This window comes from Fusarium solani (genome assembly GCF_023522795.1).
Source record: "Fusarium solani strain SB1 chromosome Unknown bctg00000000, whole genome shotgun sequence".
NCBI lineage: Eukaryota > Fungi > Ascomycota > Sordariomycetes > Hypocreales > Nectriaceae > Fusarium > Fusarium solani.
This window is the reverse complement of record NW_027072157.1, coordinates 1067533-1093020: the sequence shown is the minus strand read 5'-3', so window position 1 is coordinate 1093020 and position 25488 is coordinate 1067533. Positions and strand designations below refer to the sequence as shown.

Sequence of the window (25488 nt, the reverse complement as noted above, 5' to 3'; positions counted from 1 at the left end):
CAAGAGTTGCCAGACGAGAAACGAACCATGGAAAAAGAAAGCAGCCTATTTCCCGTCACGGAGAACAGCAGGAAAGAGGCTGGAGGAAAAAGGAAGTTGGGCGAGGGAAAAAAGAAAAGCTGGGGGAACACAAGAAAAAGCAACGGCTTGCGATGCGATGAGATGAGATGGATGCTCCCTCTACCATGGCCGTGGGATCCCTTGCATCTGGCTGAACATCTCTGTCGGGGAATGCCCGAACTACGTTAGAGGTTGCAAAGGAGTATCGTTGCCGATATCACTTGGAAACTGATAATCGTTTATCTAGAGTTGAGGTCCTGGGCCGACACTTGTCCAGGTGATATTGCACTTTCGACAACCTTCATGGTTACGACGCCGTTAACCAGCCTCCCTCGAGTGGTCGGAGAAATACCCCCACGAGCAGAGTTTCGGATATACCTACCAGCCAGCCTTCGCTCTGCAGCTTCTTCCGCTCGAGTCTCTCTCTCTCTCTCTCTCACTCTCTAGCTGCGCATGAAACGGCGCCGCCTCAGTCACCAAGATGCCCCGGACTCAGAAACCAGCATCGTGCCGCTCCGCCGTCTACTGCGCAGTAGTTAGTTAGTGCTGTCCTACGGCAGCGGAGCTTGCGAGCCTGTCACAGCAGCCCGTTGGGGTTTTCCTTGGTCCTTCTGGCGGGCTTCCCCCTTCCTCCGCAAAATATGATATATGACAAGAGCCCAGCTTGTCCCAGTACGTACTCCCCGGATCTCAGCAAAAGCTCAGCCAGTTAGCCCCCTTGTTCTGGAGCGTCACGCATGCATGAATGGCCAAGTGGGAGAAAAAAAAGAAGGAAAAAGAAAAGCAAACTCTGGCCTCGACTGGCCTCGACCGGGGCATGTCTCCTGCCCTCCCTCCTCGTCCCTCTCCCTCCACAGCACGCCTGGCAGCCCTGAGAGTTGCGGCAATCCTTCCAACGTGCATTGTATCCCGGCCGCGGATCTCTTTTGTCACAGAAGCCCATGTTTTCTGTTACACCGCAGGGAACTAAACGGCTAGCCCTCGCACTCTCCGCCGTGTCAGCGCCTATCATGACGGTCCGGCCAAGTTCGTATCCCATCCCCCTCCCCCCTCCCCTGGCAAGCTTTGGAAGCAACAAACTTGACCGTCCGTCTCATTGCTTGCCTTTTTCTGGATCTTGCTCCTTGCCCTGCTGCGGAACCGCAAGACTACGTCCGCCACCAACGGGATCCTTGACGAGGAGTCATGATAGGTTCCTGGCTGTGAAGGAGGGAGGAAGCAACAGTTACAATCACAAGCAAGTCAATTCAGGTCTTGCTTTGTTCCCGTTCGTCGCAACTCGGGACCCCGCCTCGCCCATGTTTCCCATGCTTCCTCGCGTTTTCTTTGCTTTTTTCTTTTTTTTGCGGGGGAAATCTCGGGAGTATGTGGGTGGTGATGGCAGTGGTGCTTCTTCAGAAACCCCCCCTGTCGCCCCTTGTCACCGCTTCAAGTCGTCGATTATGATATCTGCTAGGTGTCTCCGTCAGTCACACTCAGAGAGCCCTCGCCACTCACTCTTAGCCTCGAGTCGCCCCCGGATACAGGCAGGGCTTCAGCTGCTAATTACTGCCTCCCTCTGTGCGTACGTCGTACCTACAGAGGGGACCCGCCGTGGGCCACTTTCCGACGGCTGCACCCTGCTACCCGTGTTTGACAGTTTGACTTGTCAGAAGCAACTCATGCCAACTTTTGCTTTTTGGAGGTTGACAGAACATCCAACTTGACGGGATGACTGCACTGCACGCCTTTCGCCCGAAAGCCCCCTATCCCTTGTCCTTCTCAACGCTCAACTCGGCGTTCCAACTGGCGCCTCTACGCCTGGCTGTGTCTACTTGCATTCAGCTGGGGGGCTTGAAAATGGGAGCTTGACGAGGTGCAAGGAAGTCCACTCAAATACAGGGGCGAGCTATCACTTCTCAACTGTACGTAGGTAGGCAAGGCTAACTCGCCCTCGTCACTCAGGTGCTTTCCAACACACGGGTCATTCCGCGCTCGCAAGCTTTACTCTTTGTTGATTATCAGGCCCAGATAGGGAACTAACTAGGTTGCCAACCCTTCTGCCCCTCCGGGTAACGGAAACCCTGAGACACGACACGCTCCTCGCTGCAGTGTTCAGTTCTGTCGCACAAGTTGTGAAACATTGAGGAACCACAAAGTTCAATTCGCCCATCTACGCGGAACCGCAATTGGCAAGCGACTGAAACAAATACATTCCAAAAAGAGGATTCCCGCTTCCTCTCTTGGGGGTGCAACCCGTATCTAGCAACTTCCTCTGGCCGGCTTGTATCAGACACCTGAGACAAGCGACCTCATGGCCTTGCCTTTTGGCCCCCCCCCCCCCCCCCAGTCCCGGGGACTCGCTTGCAGCCCAGGTGACTTACTGACCCTCCATCCCCTGTGGAAACTTGGCGCGACTAATACCACAGCTAGCATGGCCAACTTGATGATCTTGATAGCCAAGGAGAGTAAACTTAATCGGCTTTGCCCCTGTTACGCGCGTGGCCCCTTTGGCTGAGCGTGGTATTCCCTTCGGGCGGCTTCGTTTAAGGAAGGACCCTGGGAAACGAATGGCGCCCTGAGACATGACGTTATGGCATTGCAGAATCGTACGACGGGAGCGCCGCCCGTTATGAACCCTTGTCTAGACGGTGACGATCAGAAGGTCGAGCCCAACGGCGGCAGCATCACGTCGCATAGGCGAGATGGACTTGTGAGTTTAGTCTGCTTGTGGTCTTGTCTCTCTGTCTTGGCTCGACTTTTCGCAGTTGTCATTGCTTGCTTGATTGTATTGAATGGGGTAATAACAGAGAGATCAGTCGGACATCCCGTCTTGTCCGTCTTGTCCCCCTTATACCTAAAGAAGGAATCGTCTTGAGGCTCGCCAAATAGCAAATCTAGATAGGTAATCTCCAGTCCCGTGATGGTTGAACAACAGTCTCCTCGGGAGGTCCATGTTGAAAGTCCAACTCTTTCATGCCAATGCTCTTCCCTAGCAACATCCAACAATAGTCAACTCTAACCTTGATTCTGTTTTGCTCAAGGCCCGGCGCCGTTAAGAGTCAACTCCTCTAGCCGCTCCTTGAGCAAATGATCAGGCTTGAGGGAGCCATTCGTTTCGGCCTCGCCGTTGACCGATGACTCCGACGGAGTCTCTCCACTTGTGAGACCCTTTCTGATGGCGAGGACGCTGTCAACAATGACGGCATCAATGCCCTGCTTGACTTGACGCTACAGAAAATGTCAGCTACTATTGCTACTCGTAGAGAAGGACGAAGCCACTTACCTGAACCATCAGAGGATCATTGTTCAACGTGCCGTAGCTGAAGCACACAATTCCGTTCTCCTTCACAACCTTGACGAGGCGAGGACTGTTGATAAAGGGCTCGGCAGCGGAAACAATACCGAGCAAGTTCCAGCGGCTCGCAAAGCGGATGGCCTCTTGGAGGGACGAGGCACGAACGTCGCAAACTTCGCAGCAGCCCGCGTCTGTGAGGAAGAGGATGGGGATGGATGGTTGCTTGTAGCTCAGGCAAAGACAAATATCGGGGTTGAAAGAGCTGAAGATGATGTGTCGTTCACCAGCCAGGTCGTATACCTTGGAAAGAACCGTGTCACAGAACGAGTTGAGTTCCACGGCATAAGTGTCCATCTCGTGTTCCTCGCTCTCGTGCAACATGGGGTACTTCATCTCTATATTGAACCCAATGTTTTCCGGCAGCTTGCGGAAGAGGTCCTCCAGGGTGGCAAAGGGGGCTTGGATGAAGTTGCCCCTGGAGTTGGCCTTGAAGCCCTTGGACTTGAAGTCACGGGTATGCTTCATGCGCTCGTCCATGTCCTGTAGCCCACTGCCAGCGAAACCCATCGACTGCGAGCGTGTCGGCGCAAGACTATTGCTACGCGCTCGGAAGCCACCAGGTTCGCCCTCAGCCACAGGCTTCGTTGAAGAAGTGTGACGAGGTCCCCGACGAGTGTCAGGGTTGATGTGCAGAAACTGCTCCAGGGTCAACGTATGAACAGGTGCGTCAATGCCTGTCTCGCTGACGAGGAAGTCGTGGTAGATAACGGGGACGTGATCTTTGGTAAGCTGGACGTCAAACTCGACGTACTGAGCGCCAAGGTTGGCCGCAGCAATAAAGGAGGGCAGAGTATTCTCGCCAAGCTGAAGAGACTTGTTGGATGTGAGGTTCTTGCCCAGTCCTCGATGGCCGATAATCATGGTTGATGACATCTTCTTCCAGTAAGTCTGTCTTGAGGTAACCTCCATATTGGGGTGGTGGAATGGGGTAATGACCAGGAAGTTGAAGTTGACTGTTCCGATAACATCCAAGCTGCTGGACATGATAGGAACGCAAACATCGCCTTGCAGATTCATTCTTCGAGACCCCAATGTCGGCTTCACAGAAGACAAGAGAGCCACGGCCCGTCCAACCTTGTTCTGGTTGTTGCCAGAGTAGGTAGGAACAATGTCGAAGAGAAGCTTCACCTTGGTAGCGTCTTTTGTCATGAAAACAATAGGTTCCGTGGCGATGTTGTCATGCACCGGTAGATCGATAATCGTCGGCTCACCCTGGGCTCCAGTGGCAGCCACAACAATCGACAAGGCAGTGTCGAGCTGGGTATTATGAGCTTCAGTGAGCGGGATGCGATCCAAGCTCACTGGTTCAACATTCTTCCGCATGTCCATAGACCCCAAGCTCACGAGAACAAGACTCTCATCCGTTAGGTAACGGTGGCCAAAACTCTTGACGGCCTCAGGGGACCGCGACACGCTTGAGGCGCCATTAGAGCGCCGCTCATCGATGGACGACATCTCTGAGAGAGTTGGCTGCAGGGTCTCGACAGGCCGGGATGGAGGCTCATCCTCAACCGTGTCGACGGCAAGGAGTCTTGCGATATCCATGTGGCCTCTCAAGGCAGCATGTTCTCTAGCGGTCCAACCGGAAGAGTCTATGCGTGTGGTATCGGCTCCAGCCTCGACAAGAAGCTCAGCCACGTTGAGCTTGCCGTCCACAGCCGCAACATGGAGAGGAGTCCATGCATACGTGTTCTCTGTGGCCTCAAGGTCTCCCTTTTGGAGCTCGGTGCCCTTGATAATGATTCGAGCACACTCAGCGTGGCCAAATCGGGCTGCAACATGGAGAGCAGTCTCATTAGTCTTGTCTCTCCAGTTGAGGTCAACGCCAGCATCAACCAGCATCTGCACGATGGTGCTGTAGTTGGATTTTGTGGCAAGAGCCAAGACGGCTCCTGATTTGGAGATGGACTTGCGAATCTCAGCCTTTGACTCACTGCTCCCCTGCCAGTTTTCACCCTGCAAGAGAGCTTGAGTTGTCAAAGGGTGACCTCCAACAACACTGAGGTGAAGCGGAGCACAGCCGTCATGATCCTGCCACTCAGGCGTGTCAATGCCATCCTTGACATTGAACTGATTCCACTCCTGCATCTTGGCCATGATGATTTGACAGACCACCACAAATCCGAACTGGGCTGCGTAGTGAAGCGGCATTCGCCCGAAGGAGTCCCGGCTCTTAAGCGCAACTCGCTGTTCTGGGCGCAGCTGATCAAGGAGATAAATGAAGAGCTGTACAACTTCGTCGTCTTTGCCAAGAAGCTGGATCTCATTTGTGTTGAGTGCCTTGGCACCGGGTGCAGAAAATCCAGCCTGGATATGTTTGTTGCTGAACTGAGAACCTGCAGGCACAGGGTAGGACTTTGATTCCTGGTCTCTGGGGTTCGACTTTGTGCGGCCAATATGAATGACGAGGCGGTGAATGCAGTTGCGGCCATTGATGTCGTCTGGTTCATCGAGGGTCTTGATATTAGAGAGCAGGAAGGCGATAGATGCTTTCGCCCGTGCAGAGATGGATCGCTGAAGGAGGTTCAGGAGGAGAGGCTTAAAGCCATCTTCAGAGCCGACATTGCTCTCTTTAAGGCCAGCCTCGAGTGCTGCAACATCATCGTTCCGGACCGCCTGATCAAGCGCGTCAAGCTGCGCCTGTGGCAGGTTTAGCAGTCCTTTCGTTGATGCGCGACCCAGAGAGCGAGTTGAGTGGTCAGACATGGCATCGTCAAAAGTCTGGGCCTCAGCCAAAACAGACATCCACTTGTTGATTTCAGTCAACAGCCTCGCCGTGTTTGCCTCCTTGGCAAAAGGCTTTGGATCAACCTTGGTCGAAATGTAAGGGTGCTGTGTTACAAGGTCCGGGACCTTTTTGTCAAGCTTCTTTGTGATCTTGACAAAGCCTCTGCGGTTAATCTCACCAAACCACTGCAAGTTGCGCAGCTGGCTTCTCAGCTCGAGGAGAGCGCCCATAACTTCCTCAACCTCATCTTGGTCGAGAGTAGAGACGACATCGGGGGTGCGGCCATAGCGGTTGTAGAGGAGGTTCAGGCGGCGGCAGGATTCAGCGAGTTTCTTGTTGTAGAAAAAGTCGACATCTTCGAGGTTTCGGTCAAGGGCGAAAAAGAATTCTGCATGGGGAGTTAGGGGAGAGGCTCAGGGAGCGACACAAAGAGAGTCGTCAAAGCCGCCCACCTGCAGGGTCCACCTTTTCTCCATTCCTGGCCTTTTCTGCTGCAGCCTTTACCAGTTTCTTGAGGCCCTTGTAGTTGATGTACGAGGACGCCCATTCGGGGACCTGATTGCGCGGTAGGCTGCGCGAGTGGTGAGTGAGCTGAGCTGAGCTGCGGCGCTGATTCGCTGGTTGATATGAGGACTCACTTTCTGCCAAACTTCATGCTGCAAAGGTTGATTGGGGTACTCTTTCGCGTCGAGACTCAAACCTGCGCCAGAGAGTGAGAGAAGAAATTGAAAGGTTTTGCGATCGGGAGCAATGAGTCGCGTCAAGTTGGAAGGCGAAGGCCGTTGTGATAAGAGTCCCGGCGATTCGCCCCCAGGGTAGTCCGGCTGGGACAATGGAAGTTCCCAGACGAAGCTCGTGCTTCAAAACAGCTCGCCAATGGACAAATGTCTTTGTAATGCTGAACTGAACCGTCGCAGTGCCGCGCAGTACAATGATGTCAAGCCAACGCCCGGTAGTGATCAGGAATATCCGGTGGCTTCGATAAGAGAGGATGGAGCTTGTGACGTATAATCCATCGGCGTACGGCAACAGTCTTCGTCCTCGATCTCGCGACACAGCTCGAGAGGGACAAAGTGAGATGGAGGAGGAAAGAGGAGGAAGACGAGCCCTGGATCTAGACAGATTTTGTTAAGCCGACATTGCCTTGGAGAAAACAAAACAATTCGTGGGTTGGATTGTGAAAATGGGAACAGCTGGAGCCCTTTCCACTTGTTTGGGATGAACTCCATGTGGGGGAAGTACTGGACTCCATCCTCCAGGCTCCAGGGCTCACGGCGGTACCTTTCCACTGAGATGCGCTGGAACAGGGACAAACTCCAAACTCTGGAAGGTCGGAAGGGTGCGGCGGGGGCGTGCCCCTAGCTTCGCTGGAGTCGAGCCTGCCAATCCAATTGGCCCCGTGTACCCTCCATGCCGCGTGACTGGATGACGGCGAGTCGAGGAGCATCCACTCGACTCCTAGCCCAGGGCGCATCGTGACCCTTGGAGGGTCCATATCTTCAGCCGAGAACCTGTCAGAGAGGGAGGCTGGGACCTGCGATACAGTGCTAGCTGACGAGGAAACTTACTATAGAAACTATGCCCCGTGAGACTGCAGACCGCCATGTCCAGAGAGCCCTTTGTCGTGTCAAATCCACTGTGCCGTACCACGATTGCTCATGACCCTGGACGTTGGTGGCGGCGAGGGCGGCGCCGCCGGCTGCGGGGGACCATCTTGGTAGGTAATCAAGGGATCTGCTCGTGGTAGGCGCAGGTGCCGAGGTAATCAACTCGAGGGTTTTGCAAGGCAATGCAAGTTGAGTTGGTTGGATAGGTAGGTGTTGATACAAGAAAAGTCATTCATATGTATGCTGGGTAACGTCTGCCCGGCCACGTGTAGCTAAGTTTACATCCAATGCGGCTCAAATGCCATATCAACCTCCCTCAACAATGTACAAACGAGAGGGGTCGCCCATCTCCGTCTTTTGTCCGCTCAAACCAATCCCGCCCACTGCCCCTGCTCCAGATATGCCGGTCGCTGATCCGGTACTGGCCATGTGATCAGCCTCCTTGGTCTCGCTCTCAAATGTGCTGGCCCAAACTGTCCAGGCGTTCTGCCTATCCGCCCAGCCGACATTGCTATCGGTTCTGGAAGAACGACGGCTGTCTTCTGATCGCGAAGCCATGCCTTGGCCTGGTTTTTAGCCTGATTCTTCCTTGACTTCTTCTGCTTCTTGACTGCCCCATCAGCCCTGCTGCTCGGAAAACCCTCGCACTTCATCAGCGCCTCCAGCACATGCCTCGAGATCGAGAGTTGTGACAGAAAACCAATCAGCTCCTGATTGAGCTTCAATGTCTGCTTGGTTGCCGATTTTCCAATGTGCAGAGCCATTGACTCGCGGAACTGGGGGTTGAAATCTGGATAGAGGAGTTTACTCTCAATAGAGCGGGTTGTCCTTTCCACAAAAGCCACCTCCTTCCAGAGAGCCTCGATTTGTAGCAACCTGCTCTTTGAAGAGTGGACGAGCTGAGTTGTTGAGCTCTGTAACTGAAGTTGTGAAGTAGAGTCGACCGTCGCTAGAGCGTCTAGAAACTGGCGGAATCCCTGAGTTGAGATGGACAGATTATCCAGAGTTGACTCGGACACTTGACCACCAGAAGTTCTCAGACCGACAAGGTCAAGGAGGACATGCAACCGGCTGATGAGATAGGCAGTGCTCTCGTTACGGTTCATCAGCATGGATTGCCATGTGTTTGGGCAATTCGTGAAGCCCTGAATCAGACGCACAGCAGCCTTCCAGTCAAGAGCGAGGATGCACTCGTCAAACAACTGCTTGATCGTGTTCGTGCCAAGCACAACGTTGGCCTTCATGCATGACACGAAGAAGAGTGCAGCCTGGTCGAATAACTTGAAATGAAGAAGACCATCAATCACTGCCTCGATGAGAGGCTTGGTAAGAGGTGCGTGCCCCCAGATCCAATCACCTGATTGGGTAGATGTCTTGTTACTCATTCTTTTTGACTTGGGCGGGGCAGTGTCAGTGACATGTCTGCGACCCAGCTTGGCTCCCGTTTCTGTATCAAGGCCAGTAAGGCACGCAAGAGCGCGAAGGAACCTTCCATGGTTCTGGGAGTTCTTGTAGTGATTCAAGATTGCCACGAAAGTAGATGGCGTTGGCTGGACGCGTCGGTAATAGAAGAATGAGTTGACCAAGGCCTCGGAAATGTACTTGTGCCCTTGCTTGTCAAAGGCAACAATCAAGGTGTTGAGCGTGTGCATATCAGCTGGGTACGCCGACACAAGCAAATTGTAGCACACCCTGCCAACCTTTTCCTTTAGCCTGAGGTCGGGGGAATCAACCACTTCTCTGAGTCGTCGGTTCAAGGTGATTCGGTTTCTCCTAGCTCTGGCAGGGTCGATCGAATCGAAAGTATAAGAGACACCCTCGTACGCCAGATGGCGAGCCTCATAGTAGCTGGGGCTGGAGGACGTTGATTTGTCGTGAGCAGCAGCGCGGTCCAGGAGTTGTGTGACAAGATGAACAATTGTCCGAGAGTCGTTGTGAAGATGTTTCTGGTTTAACGGAGTTCGGTGAGGGAGAGATTGATCAATCTCCTCGTCCTTTATAGCTTGCTCAAGGCGTTCGTAGTCTGTCTGCCTCAGAGCAAGCATTGTTGCTTCATCCGGGCATTGATAATAGTTGGCTTGCAGGCGGTTCAAAAACTCGGAAACGCGTATGGTAACAGGTTTGTCGATCTCCTTCATATACGGTCGGTTCGTGTAGATATCCTTGAGAGATTGCCATAGAACATCCATCTGGCTGAGGCTCAGTTCATCCTTTTGGGCAAGGTTGGTTGTAATTCGCTTCGTCTCGAGGGTTCGGAGCATCTGAAGCTCGGCCAATTCCCGCCGCGTCTCCTCCAATTGGCGATCCAAGTCTTGCCTGCGGTCCTCCTTCTTCACGGCATCGACGACAGCTGCGGTCGCAAACATGGAGCTGTAGCATGCTGTAAAGATATCGGCAAAGGTGACTTTGCGTGGTCGAGAGGCAGTCGTCACCCGTCGGCCGAGGGCGCTGACGGCGGTTTCGCAGACCCGGCATCCGCAGCGGTGAGCCTGGCCGGCTCTCGACCATAGAGCCTGCATGATGGAAATGCGATTTTCGGTCAAGACATCGCTTGAGGGCGATTGAGGCGTGGGCTGACGGCTATCGTGCAATTGAGGTGTTTCGCGGATCCGGAAGCAAGAAATTGGCCAGTCACGGATGGTTCGATTATCCAGGTCACGTGAAGGTCTCCCGACGGCCCTCCGACTGCTATTCGCACACCCCACCACCCCACCTTCGTCACTTGGAACCTGACGCAACTGGATTTTGTTCTGTGCTCAACACACTCTGCGATATTCCATCTTGCTGCTTAGTTCATTTCTGTTTTTTGTTGTTACTGATCTGCTCATACCTATCTCAATATGTTCGCTCTCTATCTCACCGCCGAGTTGCAAGGGTACGCCAGACAAGCTTGTGGACGCAACACAACTGAGCTTCGCTGATGAGGGGCAATGACAGGGTTACCAACTTGCGCCCTGACGACACTCAAGACAACCCTTTCTGGTACATGTTCAAGGTCCAGTGTACTTCTTGTCGTGAGGTCCACGCAAACCATGTTGGCGTGAACCGATTTGTATGTCTTGACTCGTCTTAGCTCCTTGAGTAACTACTCATCACCCCTAGGAAACCAATGAGATGAGTGGAAGTAGAGGAGAGGCCAACTTCGTCTGGAAGTGCAAAAACTGCAAGGTAATCATTTCCATACACTCCTATTGCCTCTTCATCTAACACGATCCCAGCGAGAGTCGTCGGCATCCATCAAGGCTGCACCAGCTCCCTACGAACAGAGTGAGCCGGCGAAGGCTCAGAAGATCATCGAGTTTGATTGCCGAGGACTCGAATTCACCGAATTCAAGGCCGAGGTGAGTAAATATTCAGCCCTCTCATATTATGATGTCGACTAACATGGTCTGCAGGGCGAGTGGCTGGCAGATGGTGCCGAAACCAACACCAAGTTCAACGACATTGACTTGGTTGACGGTGAGTGGTTCGACTACGACGAAAAGGCGAATGAAGAGGTCAGCATCAACGAGATCAAGTGGGAGATTCGTCGTGCCTAAAGTTACTTGTCGCTTCTGAGTAGTTGAGTTGGCGTAGGGGTTGGTGTTTTTGGATGAGGTTGTGGTTTGGGATGTTGAACAAGCGGGCGAAGACTTAGTTGGGGACGGAGTTTGAACAGAGTCGCAAGAGAAAATGGAGCCGAGTTTATGGCTCTTAAAATGAATCAACATTAAATGAGAAGCCACACTTGAGAGTCTTGTAAGTGCGAAGTTGGTTTATAGTACCATGTTCCTTGTCTAATGAAGTTCGTGGTTGTGTGCAAGGGGGGAGAGCCAATGGGGTTGGGTTATCTCAGCAGACCCACTTTCTAAATCGGATCGCCTTCACGTCAAAGCGTGTGTCCGCAAAGGTTCTACTGAAGCAGCGACGACTTCAAACTTCAACTACAACATTCAAAGACATCATTCTCCGAGAGATTGTACAATTCTCAGCCTCCAGAAACAATGGCTCTTTCTGAGCTTCCAGGAACGGTCGACTTCCTCACCGATGCAGCACACCTCCTCCGCATGACAGCTCCAGAAACCTCAGCGCACCTCATGAGCGTTCGCGGTCAGCTCCTCTTCCAGCAAGGGATCCCGCCATCCGACGTTCAACGCCAGCATGTATGTGGCAGATGTGGTCTAATCATGATCCCAGGCCAGGGAGCAACTCTGAAGGTTGACGCGCGAAAAGCCATTCGAAGAAAGGCCGAGGGCGCAAAGTCAACCAAATCAACCCCTGAGGTCCCTCAGTCTTCAGGCCCTTGTAAGGTTTTTCACTGCGACAGCTGCCAACAGGACACAAAGATATCGCTTCCACCTCCGGGACCTGCCACACGACGCAAGGCTGCAATCCAATCCAAGGTCAAGAAGCCTGTTGCTCCCGAGCCACTTAAGCCAACTGCAAATGCCAGCAGCAAGAAGAGGGCCAAGAATCGAAAGGCTGGGCTACAGGCGCTCCTGTCAGGGCAAAAGCAGCAACCAACCAACCCGCTCAGTCTCGCTCATTTCATGAAATGATCATGTTGTCAACCAGACAGAGCCTGTGATACCAAGTCGCCACGGATGAATCTAGGCCCGCCTCGCTCAGTCAGGCCGCGACGCAGAGCATCCCGAAGATTCTAGCGCCTGCGCCCACCAAAACTCTGCGCTGCAGCCCCATGACATAACCACCGCCCACCCGCTGTGGCTTGAGCATTTCAGTTGCCCCTCCAAAAATTTCATGAACCCCTCCATCGGATCAGGACCCAACACGCTTTTGCAAAGAGTCACGATTCGAACCGAACAAAAATGACGACCGACGACGTGAACAAGCAGACTCCTCAGGAGTTCTTTGAGACCATCGGCAACAAGGTCAAGAACCTTGCGCCTACTGCCGATGGCGAACAAAATGACGACGACGAGCGGGCTGTTGAAGAAATCGAGTCGCTGTGCATGAACTGCGGCAAGAATGTGAGTCGAAATCTCGAGTCTTGCGCAAAGATCAGACACTAACGCATGCTTCTAGGGCATGACCCGAATGCTCCTTACCGCGATCCCCTACTTCCGCGAAATTGTCATCATGTCCTTTTCCTGCGAACACTGCAACTTCCAGAACAACGAGATCCAGGCTGCTGGAACCGTCCAGCCCAAGGGCACACACTACGAGCTGCGCTTGACCGCCCTCGCCGACTTTGCGCGACAGGTTGTCAAGTCGGATACTGCCACCGTCAAGTTTATCGAGCTGGATCTCGAGATTCCCGCTGGCCGCGGCCAGCTGACAAATGTCGAGGGTCTCTTGACGACTGTCATTGATGATCTCGAGCTGGGACAAGAGGCGCGAAAGGAGCAGGCTCCCGAGGTGCACATCAAGGTCGCCGAGATCATCGCCAAGGGCCGTGCCATGCTGCTTGGCGACTCATTCCCCTTCCGTGTCTGGGTCGACGACCCTGCTGGAAACTCTTTCATTGCCCCCGACCTGAAGGACGGCGTGGGCAAGTGGGAGAAGCACGAGTATGCCCGAACTCCCGAGCAAAACGCTGCATTGGGCCTCTCCGACTCCGACCCCAGCGCCGGCCAAGAGCACCTAAACCCTGGCTTGACTGCCGATGGCGAAATCATCCCCAACGAGGTCTACAGCTTCCCTGCCACATGCCCCGGCTGCATGCACCCTTGCACTACACACATGAAGATGGTTGACATTCCCCACTTCAAGCAAGTGGTTCTCATGTCGACCGTGTGCGATGACTGCGGTTACCGATCCAATGATGTCAAGACTGGCGGTGAGATCCCTGAGCTGGGCGAGAAGATCGTTCTCGATGTCAAGGATAGTGCCGATCTTGGCCGTGACATTCTCAAGAGTGAGACCTGTGCGCTTGAGTGCCCCGAGCTCAAGCTCCAGGTCAACCCCGGTACCCTTGGTGGTCGCTTCACCACCGTTGAGGGACTCCTGACCCAGGTCCGCAACGACCTCCACTCGCAGATCTTTGAGGCCGACGGCTCTGGCCAGGGTGGTGACTCTCTCGTTGCCGAGGAGAAGAGCCAGTGGGATGAGTTCTTTGACGGCCTCGATACCGCGATCCGGGGCGAGAAGCCCTTCACCATCATCCTCACCGATCCCTTCGCCAGCAGCTACGTCCAGCCCCTTGTGGACCCGCCAAAGCCCGACCCCAGCATCCACCGTGAGAACTACACCCGTACAGACGAGGAGGAGGAGGAGCTTGGTCTCAAGGATATGAAGCTAGAGAACTATGGTGAGAAGGAGGAGGAGAAGGAGGGAGATAAGAAGGAAGAGGAAGCAAAGAAGGAGACGGAACAAAGGTAGCAGTGGGCAAGAGGTTCCCAATTTTAAAAATTTCAGAGTATAGACGACGCAATGAGTAAAAGTTTAACGAGTTAATCTGCTGATACCAACCTGGCTTATTGTGACCCAACGGCTACCTAAGCAAAGCTGACCGACGCGACCAGACAGAATCACGGCAAAACCAAGATAGATGCTCATCACTTGGTATAATGATTGATGTATGTACCCACTACGTGATGTGCATTCCCGCGCCCTTGGCTTGATTGTCTCAAGAGAGTAAGGTAGTTATTCAAGGTCACCTGGCTAAACCATTCCGAGTCTTTCCCTCCTAAGGTTTTACGCGCTTTCGATATACCATCCAGTTTGGTCAAAGTTAATACAGGTTACCGATGAAGAGTAGAATATGAATTCAGTTCATTCCAAGTAAAATCTGATGGTTATATACAGGAAAGGAGTGGTTAGCAAGAGATGCTCTCAAACAACAGTGGCCTGCTTATTCCTCATGAGTCCAAACATCTGAACAATCTCCACCCAGAAACCAACAGGAACCTCCTCAAACGAAGCCTCGTAGGCGTCAATCTGCGGCTTCTCCCACACAAGGTCAGCCTCAGAGGCCTTGACAAACTTAGTCTTCTTGGTAACCTTCCAGCCTAAAAAGGTGATGGGCGCAACCAACACCATGGTGTAGTATGTGAAGAAGCCGTCAACGGTGAAGTTGCCGGGTAGGAAGACGCTGTAGCCGTACACGCAGACGACGCAGGTCAGGAAGATGGCTGAGATGTAGGATCCGTAGGGTTGGAACCAGCCACAGTACGGGAGGGTCTTGCGGTCGAGGCCCTGAGCCTTGCAGGCGTTGTAGAAAAAGATGTAGGTGACCGAGATTACGATGTGGTCAATGATCTGGGCCGCCGTGATGATGTTTGTGAGCCAGGTCAGGACGACGACGGAATCGTTCGAGACGGCCAGGAATGCCAAGAAGGGGAACAGCATGACGATTCCCAGACAGTAGATGGGCAGGCCAAAAGACGTGCACTTGAGAAGGAATCTAGGGGCTTGGCCCTCAAGAGCCAGACCGTAAAGACTTCGAGTACCATAGTATGTCAGGGCGTTTCCAGCTGAGAAGATGCTGGACACCAAGAGGGCGTTGGTGATGTGAGGTAGGACTCCAATGCCAAGGTTTCCCATGGCAATGACATAGGGAGAGGCAGCTCCGGTTCCAGCACCCTCACCAGTTCCGCTGACAATACCAACAAGGGTAGGGTCGTTATATGGGAGAACAATGCCAACGCAGACCGCCGAGAGGATAAAGAAGATGCCAAACCGGACGTAGGTAGTCTTGAAGGCGTTCTTGAGATATCGACGAGGCAACTTGGCCTCTCCCGCAATCATGGACACATACTCGGGGCCCACAACAGTGAAAGCTGCAATCCAAAGAGAACCCAGAAAGCCCTCGAAGCGTCCGAGGTCACCAGTAGTGATGTACTCGGCGAAAGCCCCTGGATTCTGCCAGTGTCTGAATCCATACGCATCTTTGGCTGGATTTCCTCCTACCATTGTGATGAATGTGAAAAAGAAGAGGATGAAGAAGAGGAGGACTTTTCCGAGGGAGAGCCAGAACTCAGCTTCGCCGAACCATCTAACGGCGCCCACGTTAATAACACTAGGATGAACAAGTTAGCAGGGGATGACACAGCAGGAAGGGATAGAAAAGACTCACCCATAAAGTACGATGCAAGCAGCTACAACAGCAGCTACGGGTATATCATCTCTCCAGAATTTCAAGACGACATTGAGGGCCGAGATTTCAAAGGGGACCAGGAGGGCTTCGTAAAGGAAGAAGTTCCAGCCAACCATGAAACCAAACGACTCGTCAACCCAGCGACCAGCCATGCGGATAAAAGCACCAGAAACTGGCATAAACGTCGCCATCTCGGCCATGGAGTTGTTGACCAGGCCCACCATGCACGAGTACAAGGTGTAGGCCAACAGCAGACTCGCAGGGCCTCCGTGGGCTAGACCTGTGCCGATGGAGACGAAGACGGCCGTGCCAATGGAGCCTCCGATGGCGATGAGCTGGATCTGACGGTTACCGAGGCGACGGTGTAGCTGGCTCGTGTATGTGACGCTGCCATTGAGGACGCTGCCACCGCCGGTTGTGGTCTGTGGTTCGAGCTTGGTGTCGGCGATGCTTGACGCGTCGACGGGGGGTTTCTCGTCGTAGGTGCCCATGATAGGGGAACGAAGGAGATTGAACAAGAGATAGAGAAGGGGAGAAGAGAGGAGGGATGATCAGCAAGAGAGAGTAGTAAAACGGTCGGGGTACGGCTGGGTTTAAATGCCCATGACAAGACATGAGCCATCCCTCTAATCAGTCCCGGTACAATGGACTAGACTGACTCGAGATCTCCTCCCCCGCAGATCAAAGCCTATCAACAAGTGTGTCTCCGCTTCCCCAGAGCCTGGGGTAAAAGAAGGTTGCACCAAACGGAGTCAAGGCCTAGGCCCTGGTCATCCATGATCCCACCAGGATCTCTGACCTTGCTCTCTTTCAACCGGACTCTCCGTTTGGTTCTTTCTCCTTATCCCCCCGCTTGCCTGTGAGGGCAGTGCACCTCTATCCCGCCTTCCCCGGATTAGATACGTTTACCGGATTCGCCATCTCCAACGGTTCCCCCCTAGGAGAGACAACGTCATGGTGGAGAGAGTCGCCCATGCTATCCATCATGACCCAACAACAAGCCCGGAATGATACGGCTAGTCCGTAACAGGGCATTTTATCCCGTCTAGGTCAGGGCTTTTTTTACTTTTGCCAAGTCTCGACTGGTCTGTGTATATCACGCATCCTCCCTATGGTGTTGAGTCTGACAGTAAAGGCCCGACACCATCCCAGCTCCAAACTGCTACCTGGCTGTACAGGAGAGTTACATATTTTCTCCGTTTATCATGATGAACGAGGGTACTGGAACGTATCTTGTCAAATCCACAGATAACGGTCTCAAGCGGCGGGATTGGGGTATCACCGTATCACAGTTGCAACACTACTCATTGGTTCTACATCCCAGCAGAACTCACCATGGCGCCACAATGTTGATATGGGGGGAAACGGAGGAAGAGTCCTAGCCAAGTTGGTTCTCTCTGCCTTCTCCTTTGAGTTCTTCGATCTTTTTCCAAACCCTCCAAATGATTCATGAGCTGAACATGATGGCTGTCCCCCTTGTTCGCGTGGCGTGCTTGGAGAAACGCAATTTCTCCAAGGCCGTCGATCAAGGGTCTTTTTCCCATGACACTACAGTTGTTTAAACACAATGGCCTTCAGTATAGAAACAATCAATACTCCTGAGGTTGCCTTGGGCAGAGTCAGGACACCAAGGTGGCAAAGCACCTCGATAAGAAGAGAGAAATTCCCTCCCCCCTTTTCACTAGGGGACACCAATGCTTTTTGTCTCTCGTCAAGTAGATTCCCTGTCTCATCATCATGAGCTGGTGAAGCGGTTCCGACAATGGAAGTTGACCTGCCCGACTCCTATTGGCTGCTCGGTGTTCACATCCGATCCCTGACAGCTAGAGAAAAAGACGATTGGTTGGTTCCTGGCAAGGCTTCAAGGATAGGCTCGGCTCAGCTAACCGTTTTGGATGGAGTGTCGGATGAGAAGCCGACCCGGATGATTCTTGTTCTCGGGAACTTGATCGGGTTTTCTTTCAAGTCACGCCCTCGGGTCTTGGACTCGACCCGAAAGTCCTTTAAGAACGCTTGGTCGCCCATGTTCCTCGGGACGTCGGGTTGGAGGGAAGGATGGGCTTCCCGTCAAGATGACCATCTCCCCTCAGCCACTTTTCCTCCCAAGGAAACCTTTCGACAAATCTTGCATGCACAGTTCGAGAGCAGGAGCGATATTCGGAGCCATCGATAATGGCACACAAGCGATACGAGCAGTGGTTGCGAAGCAGTGGTGTGAGAGTGACAAGAGCTGGATAGAGATATTAATACTATTATGATTCTTTCTTCACTTCTGGGTTGAAGGATGCTACAATTTTTACCTTGTGAGGCTGAGGTCAAATAACACTTTCTCACAAAGAAGGAGCCCAGGTCGAGGAATCATGGCCTTGGGGCAGAGGCACAAAGTGGCTGCATACGGAGGCGCGTGACAGAACATGATACCGTTGATAAGCGTGGGGGAGGGATCAACAATGAGCCAAAGACAATGAGCCAAAGACGGTAAGGTATGGTGACCTGCAATCGAGCTAGATTACGCAAGTTAATCTATTTCACGAGCCTAGGACGTGCGTATCTGTTCCTCGCACTTGGGCTTTGCTATTAATCATTCAACTTTCCCCTCAAAGAGATAGAGAGTGTGCCAGGCGTAAAGAACACAGTTCTCAATACAATGACGGCACTCAAACCCAATTCTGTGGAAACCCGTAACCTAGATTTGGACTGTACTCTGAGATATCAAGTCGGGAATCAACGTCTCCCCCTCCAGCTGCTCCAAACTATACCATACACAGAAATCACCATATCAAATGCCGTGGACTAATGCCCCAATGATAGCCTCTGCGGGGGGATCTAGACTGCGGGAACTATATCCGAACTCCACCCCTTATCAACGAAAGCATTTCCCAACTCGACCAAGCTGACGAATAGGAGACTCCTACACCCCAGGCGTGACCAGGAACCAGGCCCCTAGCTTATACTCCCTAAGCTCTGTCACTCTCTCTTTGGAAACCCTCCTACGGCGGTATCTATACCCCCCAGCTGTGGTCACTTGACCGTTGGTTGGTGATTAAATCATGATAACTCCCGAAGCGACGCACACACACAGTCCCTTTTCCCACGGGAAAGCCACTTCTCTCTAACCCGTGGGTGTTGATCTCGGCCATTGGTCACACTCACCACGCCTACGTCCGAGATTCGGACGTTAACTTGCCTCTTGGCAGGTTATCTATAAATATAAAAATGCCCTTCCTCCATCCCTGGGTCGTGTTATCTCAATCACCTCACCTCAACTCCACAAGGACAGCCTCCTATCTCAGAGATATATTGACACAACACCTTGATAACAACATCCTCGTTCACAATGCCCAGCGCAATCTACGACACTCCGGCCCCCTTGCCCGTCCGCAAGCCCGCCCCCTTCGTCGTCGGCCCTACCAACAAGACCCCCCTCCGCCCAACCACCAAGCTTCCCCAGGATGTCATCGACACCGCCCGTGCCATCCCCGCCGAGGACTTTGACGCTCGCAAGCATGTCTGCTTCGAGCCGCCCAAGAGGACCTACACCATGAAGGAGTGGGGCTATGAGAACCAGGGCGTCTCCCATATCGCTGGCTCCGACCCCTTCCCTCTCTTCACTGAGGCCGCCGTCAGGCAGGTCCGTCGTGAGCTATTCAGCGAGGAGGTGCTCAGAACCTGTCAGTATGCCTCAACCTTCACCAAGAACCAGATCCGAGGCTACTCTCAAGAGTGAGTGAGCCCCCCTCTCCGGAGATTCCGAGCTAACCGCGATGCCAGGATGGCCCCCTTCGCCCACGCTCTCTGGAAGAGCCCTGAGGTACTAGAGGCTGTCTCCGAGGTTGCCGGTATCGACCTCGTTCCCTTTGAGTACGAGGTTGGTCACGCCAACCTCTTCTTCAGTGACGGGGACGAGACCAGTGACAAGGGCAATGACAGCGTCGGCTTCTCGTGGCACTACGACAGCTTCCCATTTGTCTGTGTCACCATGCTTTCTGACTGCAGTGAGTTCATACCGAGGTTTTGACTACTGTTATGAGTTACTGACATTCTTCTAGCTGGGATGAAGGGAGGTGAGACTGCTGTTCTCACTGGCAGCGGCGAAGTCCTCAAGGTCCGCGGTCCTACTATGGTGTGTCGATCCTAGATGCTGACCCTACTCTCTACTAACTCAACTCCAAGGGAACTGCCGTCATTCTTCAAGGCCGATACGTCAAGCACGCCGCCCTCAAAGCCATCGGCAAGGAGAGAATCTCGTTCATCACAGCCTTCCGACCCAAGTCGCCATTCGTCAAAGACGAGCTCGTCCTCACAGGCTCCCGTCTCATCAGCAACCAGTCAGAGCTGCTCTACGACTACTGCACCTACCGTGCCGATATCTTGGAAGAGCGCTTCCGCGATCATGCCAAGAAGCTGCGGGAGGCTCGGGCCGCGGGTGTCAAGTTCAGCCCCGATGCTGTGAGGGAGTTTATCCAGGAGCAAAAGGAGATGCTCGAAGCGGCTCTACTCGAGATGATTCCTATCCACGATGTTGTAGAAGTCGAGTAAGGGTGGCCTTTGGGGTGATATAGCCTACGAGATGCATCATGATAATCAAACAGCGTGTGATTTTTCAAGTCCTTACAGAGCCAATCCCCTGTGAGTTGTGATTCCCTGAGGTGGCTACCACACAGGCACAACCAACTTGCGGTAGAGAACTCAAGGAGTGCCCGACGGAGATGCAAGCCTCCGGCACCTGAAACTGCTTCCGGCGGCGTCCAAGTGGAGACGCCGGTCTTGGAGTCCGGTTCCCGTAGCGGTGCCGGATAGAGAAACCGTAGTCCCGGAGACCGGTAAGCTTAACCGATCTGCACAAATGACACCCGGAAAGGTAAGCCCCTTGAGGGGGAGGCAGGATCGTGGCGATGCCAAAAGCAGCGTCCAGGATGAGCCTGTCTGGCTTGTCTTCTTCACCCAGGCAACCAAGAGACCATTCAATGTATATAACGTAGTCCGCAACATTCCTCTCTCACTCCTCCAGTTTGAGGCAAGAGAAATTTGATTTCCATCTACGCCACAGTTGATATCCGGTATCATCTGATGGTCCACAGGACGAGTTGTTCTGTCACAGAACCGTTGTGCTCTTTCACACAGCAGAAGGTCATGTGAGGGTAATGCTTTTAGACATTGCCCTCGAGTTCCGTTGATATGCCCAGGTGTTCGTTTTCGTTTGTTTTCTCACCTGCTCTAACTCGGTTCTCGTGGTTACAAATCGCACAGCCAGCTTTGGCTTCATCCGCGTCCAAGCGAGATTCTGTCTCGGGAGCGCAGACGAGTAAGCGAGGCCGACGTGGAAGAGTCTATTACCTTCTCAAGAACATAGAGAGTTTATCCAAGTTGGCTCGAAAGATTTACTACGTCTGGATAGAATAATTTCTAGCTGCTGCTCTAACTAACACACCGGTTGGGCCACATATATCCATGTAGTGCTTTGTGTTCTAAGCAAGTTACTATATCTTCAACTCAAGACGGACTTTGAGCTTCCAGGCTCGGGCATAGCTTTACCATGTGGAGTTGGGACATTTCTCTTTATGCATGCGTTCTGCACTCCTAGCAGGATTAAACTTGACGATGATAAGTCAAGCAAGACAGCTCAGTAACTAGATCGGTGTCGACTGGTGAACATCTGTTCGCGTGTTTTTTTTTTTTTCTTTTTTCTCTTTCTTTTTTTCCCCTCTCACACACACTCTCTCTCTAAGTTGGTTTTTACTGTTCTGTGTTATCCGCAGTTTAAACCTGAGGTTAAACCTGGCGTAGTGATGGCTACTCCGCTGGTAAAAAGAACACTCTAATAGCCTCAAAAAAGGCTGGACCACTCATAAAACTTGACAAAAAATACTAGGAGAGAACAGCAAAAAAAAACAATCGCTTGCCGTCAGCAAGACTCGAACTTGCGTTTTCAGTGCTTCATTGAGCCACAAACTGATGTACTGACCCCTATACGATGACGGCTTCTTAGTGATTGTTGAAAAGCAGGGTTCTTATTGTCGCTTATGTACCCCACTGTGCAGGTACCCGCCCACGTCACCACCAGCGACATTCCGTTGCTCAGAAACTATGCCAATGTGTGCGAAGTCCCTATGCCACACATGAACGGGGATCTTGGGTGCACCTTGCCATGGTTGCAAAGTATATTCCTGCCCTTCTAGGACATCAGAAGCAACGTCAGTTTACCTGGTCATGCACACGGACTTGCATCGAGCAAGACTAGAGTGACTTGGATGCTGGCTAGTCACTCGCCATTGAGACCCGAGCATCACTTTTACGCGTTCAAGAAAAGCATCAGGACAGAAAACATCATCTCATCTTCATACTATATTATGAGGCCTCCTGGGCGCTTTGGTACCACCATGTCGAGTCTCCCTTTCCTTCATGTTGACACAGCTTCCTACCACCACCACCAACCGACAGTTGCCATCGCCATCGAGACCACCGTCAGCATATTATAAACCAGAGTGAGTATCTGACAGCCTTGGCACATCGTCTCGGGCGACGGTGCCCTCTGACCAAGACACCAAGCATCAGCCTCAGCAAGTCAAAATAAAACACACACAACTTCACAAGAACCACAAAGCGAGGAAATGCTTTCCATCTCGTACAGAAACAGCCGATTACGAAACCCCTACACCGGGTATATTAAGCAACACACCCAATTCCGAACACCGCCCACTCCGTTTCCGTAGAGTCCAAGTCCAGTCTTGACTAAACCCACCCGTTTCCACCTCCCTCAACCTTCCAGGTGTGGCCTGAACCGGGGCCCTGAGAGAGACAGAGTGACAAAGGAAATGAGGAAAAGAAAGGGTAAAACAGATTAGGAAGGTCATTCTAGTGTGCCGAAACCGATCCCTTTTTGGCTCAACCTCCCTCCGCTTCTTGGTTGCTGAAAAGCACAACACTTTGCAAAAAAGGGCTCCCTCCCCGCGCTTATACCGTACAGACAAGACAGCCCTAGGGAACCAGAAAAAAAGGTTGTCGAGAACAACGTAGCGTATAAAGTATTAGTGGTGAAAGGTCGCAAAATCGTCAATCGCTCCTTGCAACGGCTATTCGTGTGTGCGTCTGCCAGTCGTCGCTCGTCCCGACTTGAGCGGGGACTGTTCAAGTCGACAAAGGTAAAAAAGTATTGTTGTAGTGGTTTAGAAAAAGGATGGCTTCGTAAGCACGCGGTATTCCACATAGTCCTCACCATCAATAGTGATGATATTGCCCTGGGACACCAACTTGCCCATAAAGGGACCGTTGGCCTTGCGTTCGTACTTGACTCCACCATAGATCTTGGCGTCCTCGGATCCTGCCTTCATACGAAGGCTTTCCTGGCGCGCCCAAACCTTGTTGAGACGCTGCATCTCTTCCGATTCGTGGAACCGCATCCGTCCATTGACTGCCACCGAGGGGATAGCGGCGACGGCAGCGTTAGCAGCATCCGCAGCAGCGGCTACAGCTCGCTCGCGGTTAGCGGCGTGTCGGTCAGCACGTCCTTGGGCAGCCTCGGCACGTGCAATTTCGCGCCGGGCAAGAGACGAGGTCCGCTCGAGAGCATCAGCTCCTTGTGCTTTGCCAACAGCGGAGGCCGACCGAGGCTGTGATTGGGATTGAGGCTGGGCCTGGGGCGGTGGCTGAGCCGAAGTTTCAACCTCCGCAGGCAGTTGACGTGTAGGGCGTGACTCCATCCTGGCAGCGTCGATTGCCCGTGCAGCTTCGACGCGGCGGCTCTGGCGAAGCTCATGACCTCCAAAGCCAGCCCGTCCAGTCTGGTCAGAATCGTAATCATCCGGCATGCGAGGCAGCGCCGGTGCAATAGACAGTGGAGCGGCAGTCTTGAAACTTGTTCCCGCAACCCTAGCCTGGGCATCGTAGACTGCCTTTGTTTCATTTGCCGTTCGCTCATCCGGCGACTCCCCGTGGTCAATCTGCCACTGACGCACTCGGCAATACTCCTTGATCTCGGCACGGGGCAGGGACTTGAGGTGAGGCTCAAATATTACCTCCTCATACGGGATCCAGAGAGCACCAGCACCAGTTGGGAAATTGCCGTCAACGAATCGGCCATCGCGTGTCTCTCTTACGAGCTTGACACGGAACATGTCATTCTGACCCAAAATACCATAGACGGCGTGCTTGTCCTTGGGGTTCAGTTCCGCAGACTTTTCCCAGCAGCCCAGGAGGATTCGCGTAGGACGAGTTCCGGGGAGAGGGTCGATGACGTTTCGAATAGGCTGGGGTCCGCCGGGCGCGGGCTGGATGGGAGTGTGCTCATACACAACGCCGTTGGTGGGGGCCGGATTGATGGCGGCGAAGCCTCCACTAGTTCTTCGTCGCTTGGGATCACGGCTAGCCAAGATGTGGTCGGGGAGCTCTGCACCATAGGCAATCTGAGGTGGGTTGGTGGCGTTCTCTGCGGTAGGGTTCTGCTTGACGCGCTTTATCGCCTCCTTGACAGCGGCCTTATCCGCGGCGATGCGTTCTTCTTCCGACGACTCAGTTCCTGCTGTATCGGCACGAAGTCTAACAAACTCCTTGACTTGATAGTGATCGAGGCCGACGAGGTGCTTGAGAAAAACAACCCTCTCAAAGGTGACCCAGCTGCCACCAGGGCCAGGGGGTAGGGGATACTCGTCGGGTACCAGTTCGCCGGTCAAGGTGACAGGTTGGATGCGAGTTCGAAGGCGTTCCCGGACATCAATAAAGCCGATGACAGCATGTTTCAGATCATCAACCGGGGCAGGTGAGTCTCTCCAATGACCAATCGTTACTCCCTTCACACTACCCAGGCTCTGCCGTGCAGGCTTGGGTCTCGTTATGGCTGGAGGTGTCCTCTCCTTAGGGACTGACAAGGGTGCTTCGATCCTGCTATCGTTCAAGTCGTTGAGAATAGAGGTGCGCTTCCGCTTAGGATAGTGAGAGACGATGGGTTCGTCGTCGACGTCGGCCATGGTTTCGTCCTCCTGATCAGATACAATGCGAGGTGATTGCTTGCGCAATCCGTTCGCACGAGCACCAACAACTATCTCGTCCTCGGGTTCGTTGAACTCGACGCCCGACGGTGAGTGAACACTGCTGACTGGATCGCTAAGTTCACTCTCAACCTCTCCCTCCCCGAACGAGGTCTTGCGACCGTTGGGTTGGCTGCTATTTGATTAGTCCATGTTCATCAAGTATATTCCAACGACAAAAAGTAGTTGTATCGGGGACAAGTACAGCGACAGAACAGAACAAGGTGGAAGCGCAAACGTGGAGGATGAGGGTTGATGACGCGAGACTGCTCGGTCACGTGTGGGTAGAGACGCAGACGGCGAAGAGGCAAAATCAAGAGAACAAGATGAAGAGATGAATGATTGTGGAGAGTCAGATTGGTACAGGGCCATCCAAGACTCGGCGCGGTTGCAGGGATGATGTGCCAGTGCGAAAATAATAAGACAGGGTTGATAGAATGTGAAACAGCAAGAGGGAATGGAGCGAGAAATGGGAGTACCTGAGGTCCTGGGGCACGGGAAGAAGGCCCATAGTTCCAAGGGCAAAGGCAGCAACGTGTTGCAAAACTGTCGGCAACTCGGGGGCACGCCCAAGGGTGTATGAGGAAGGTGTATTTGTCGGTGGAAACGGCAGAAACCAAGATATGAGATGAATGGCGTTGCGTGTATGGTTGCAAGACTTGGGAGAGGGAGCGCGTCCAAGAACAGCCAGAAAG

The 25488-nt window shown here is 53.0% G+C and overlaps 8 protein-coding genes across 8 annotated transcripts; 4 read left to right on the top strand and 4 right to left on the bottom strand.

Annotated features, from left to right (window-relative positions):
• Positions 1-3078: 3078 nt before the first annotated feature.
• On the bottom strand, positions 3079-6780 carry MRS44_000353 (uncharacterized protein; the record flags this gene model as incomplete). Its single annotated transcript, XM_046272493.2, has 4 exons — positions 3079-3270; positions 3326-6513; positions 6578-6696; positions 6764-6780. The coding sequence occupies 4 exons, from the start codon at positions 6778-6780 to the stop codon at positions 3079-3081; spliced, it is 3516 nt and encodes a 1171-aa protein (XP_046129521.1).
• A 1317-nt stretch (positions 6781-8097) lies between these two features.
• Positions 8098-10251, bottom strand: MRS44_000352 (uncharacterized protein; the record flags this gene model as incomplete). Its single annotated transcript, XM_046276867.2, has 1 exon — positions 8098-10251. One exon carries the CDS (start codon positions 10249-10251, stop codon positions 8098-8100), a length of 2154 nt encoding a protein of 717 aa, XP_046129522.2.
• A 321-nt stretch (positions 10252-10572) lies between these two features.
• On the top strand, positions 10573-11271 carry MRS44_000351 (uncharacterized protein; the record flags this gene model as incomplete). Its single annotated transcript, XM_046272540.2, has 5 exons — positions 10573-10607; positions 10670-10784; positions 10835-10900; positions 10951-11073; positions 11128-11271. The coding sequence occupies 5 exons, from the start codon at positions 10573-10575 to the stop codon at positions 11269-11271; spliced, it is 483 nt and encodes a 160-aa protein (XP_046129523.1).
• A 444-nt stretch (positions 11272-11715) lies between these two features.
• MRS44_000350 (uncharacterized protein) lies at positions 11716-12270 on the top strand (the record flags this gene model as incomplete). The annotated part of the gene is made up of 1 exon (XM_046272541.2): positions 11716-12270. One exon carries the CDS (start codon positions 11716-11718, stop codon positions 12268-12270), a length of 555 nt encoding a protein of 184 aa, XP_046129524.2.
• Positions 12271-12540: 270 nt separating this feature from the next.
• Positions 12541-14053, top strand: MRS44_000349 (uncharacterized protein; the record flags this gene model as incomplete). Its single annotated transcript, XM_046281422.2, has 2 exons — positions 12541-12702; positions 12758-14053. The coding sequence occupies 2 exons, from the start codon at positions 12541-12543 to the stop codon at positions 14051-14053; spliced, it is 1458 nt and encodes a 485-aa protein (XP_046129525.2).
• Positions 14054-14506: 453 nt separating this feature from the next.
• Positions 14507-16261, bottom strand: MRS44_000348 (uncharacterized protein; the record flags this gene model as incomplete). Its single annotated transcript, XM_065623997.1, has 2 exons — positions 14507-15692; positions 15750-16261. The coding sequence occupies 2 exons, from the start codon at positions 16259-16261 to the stop codon at positions 14507-14509; spliced, it is 1698 nt and encodes a 565-aa protein (XP_065479728.1).
• A 2846-nt stretch (positions 16262-19107) lies between these two features.
• Positions 19108-20309, top strand: MRS44_000347 (uncharacterized protein; the record flags this gene model as incomplete). The annotated part of the gene is made up of 4 exons (XM_046281423.2): positions 19108-19493; positions 19542-19765; positions 19820-19893; positions 19944-20309. 4 exons carry the CDS (start codon positions 19108-19110, stop codon positions 20307-20309), a joined length of 1050 nt encoding a protein of 349 aa, XP_046129527.2.
• A 2627-nt stretch (positions 20310-22936) lies between these two features.
• MRS44_000346 (uncharacterized protein) lies at positions 22937-25304 on the bottom strand (the record flags this gene model as incomplete). The annotated part of the gene is made up of 2 exons (XM_065623996.1): positions 22937-24926; positions 25273-25304. 2 exons carry the CDS (start codon positions 25302-25304, stop codon positions 22937-22939), a joined length of 2022 nt encoding a protein of 673 aa, XP_065479727.1.
• Positions 25305-25488: the final 184 nt, after the last annotated feature.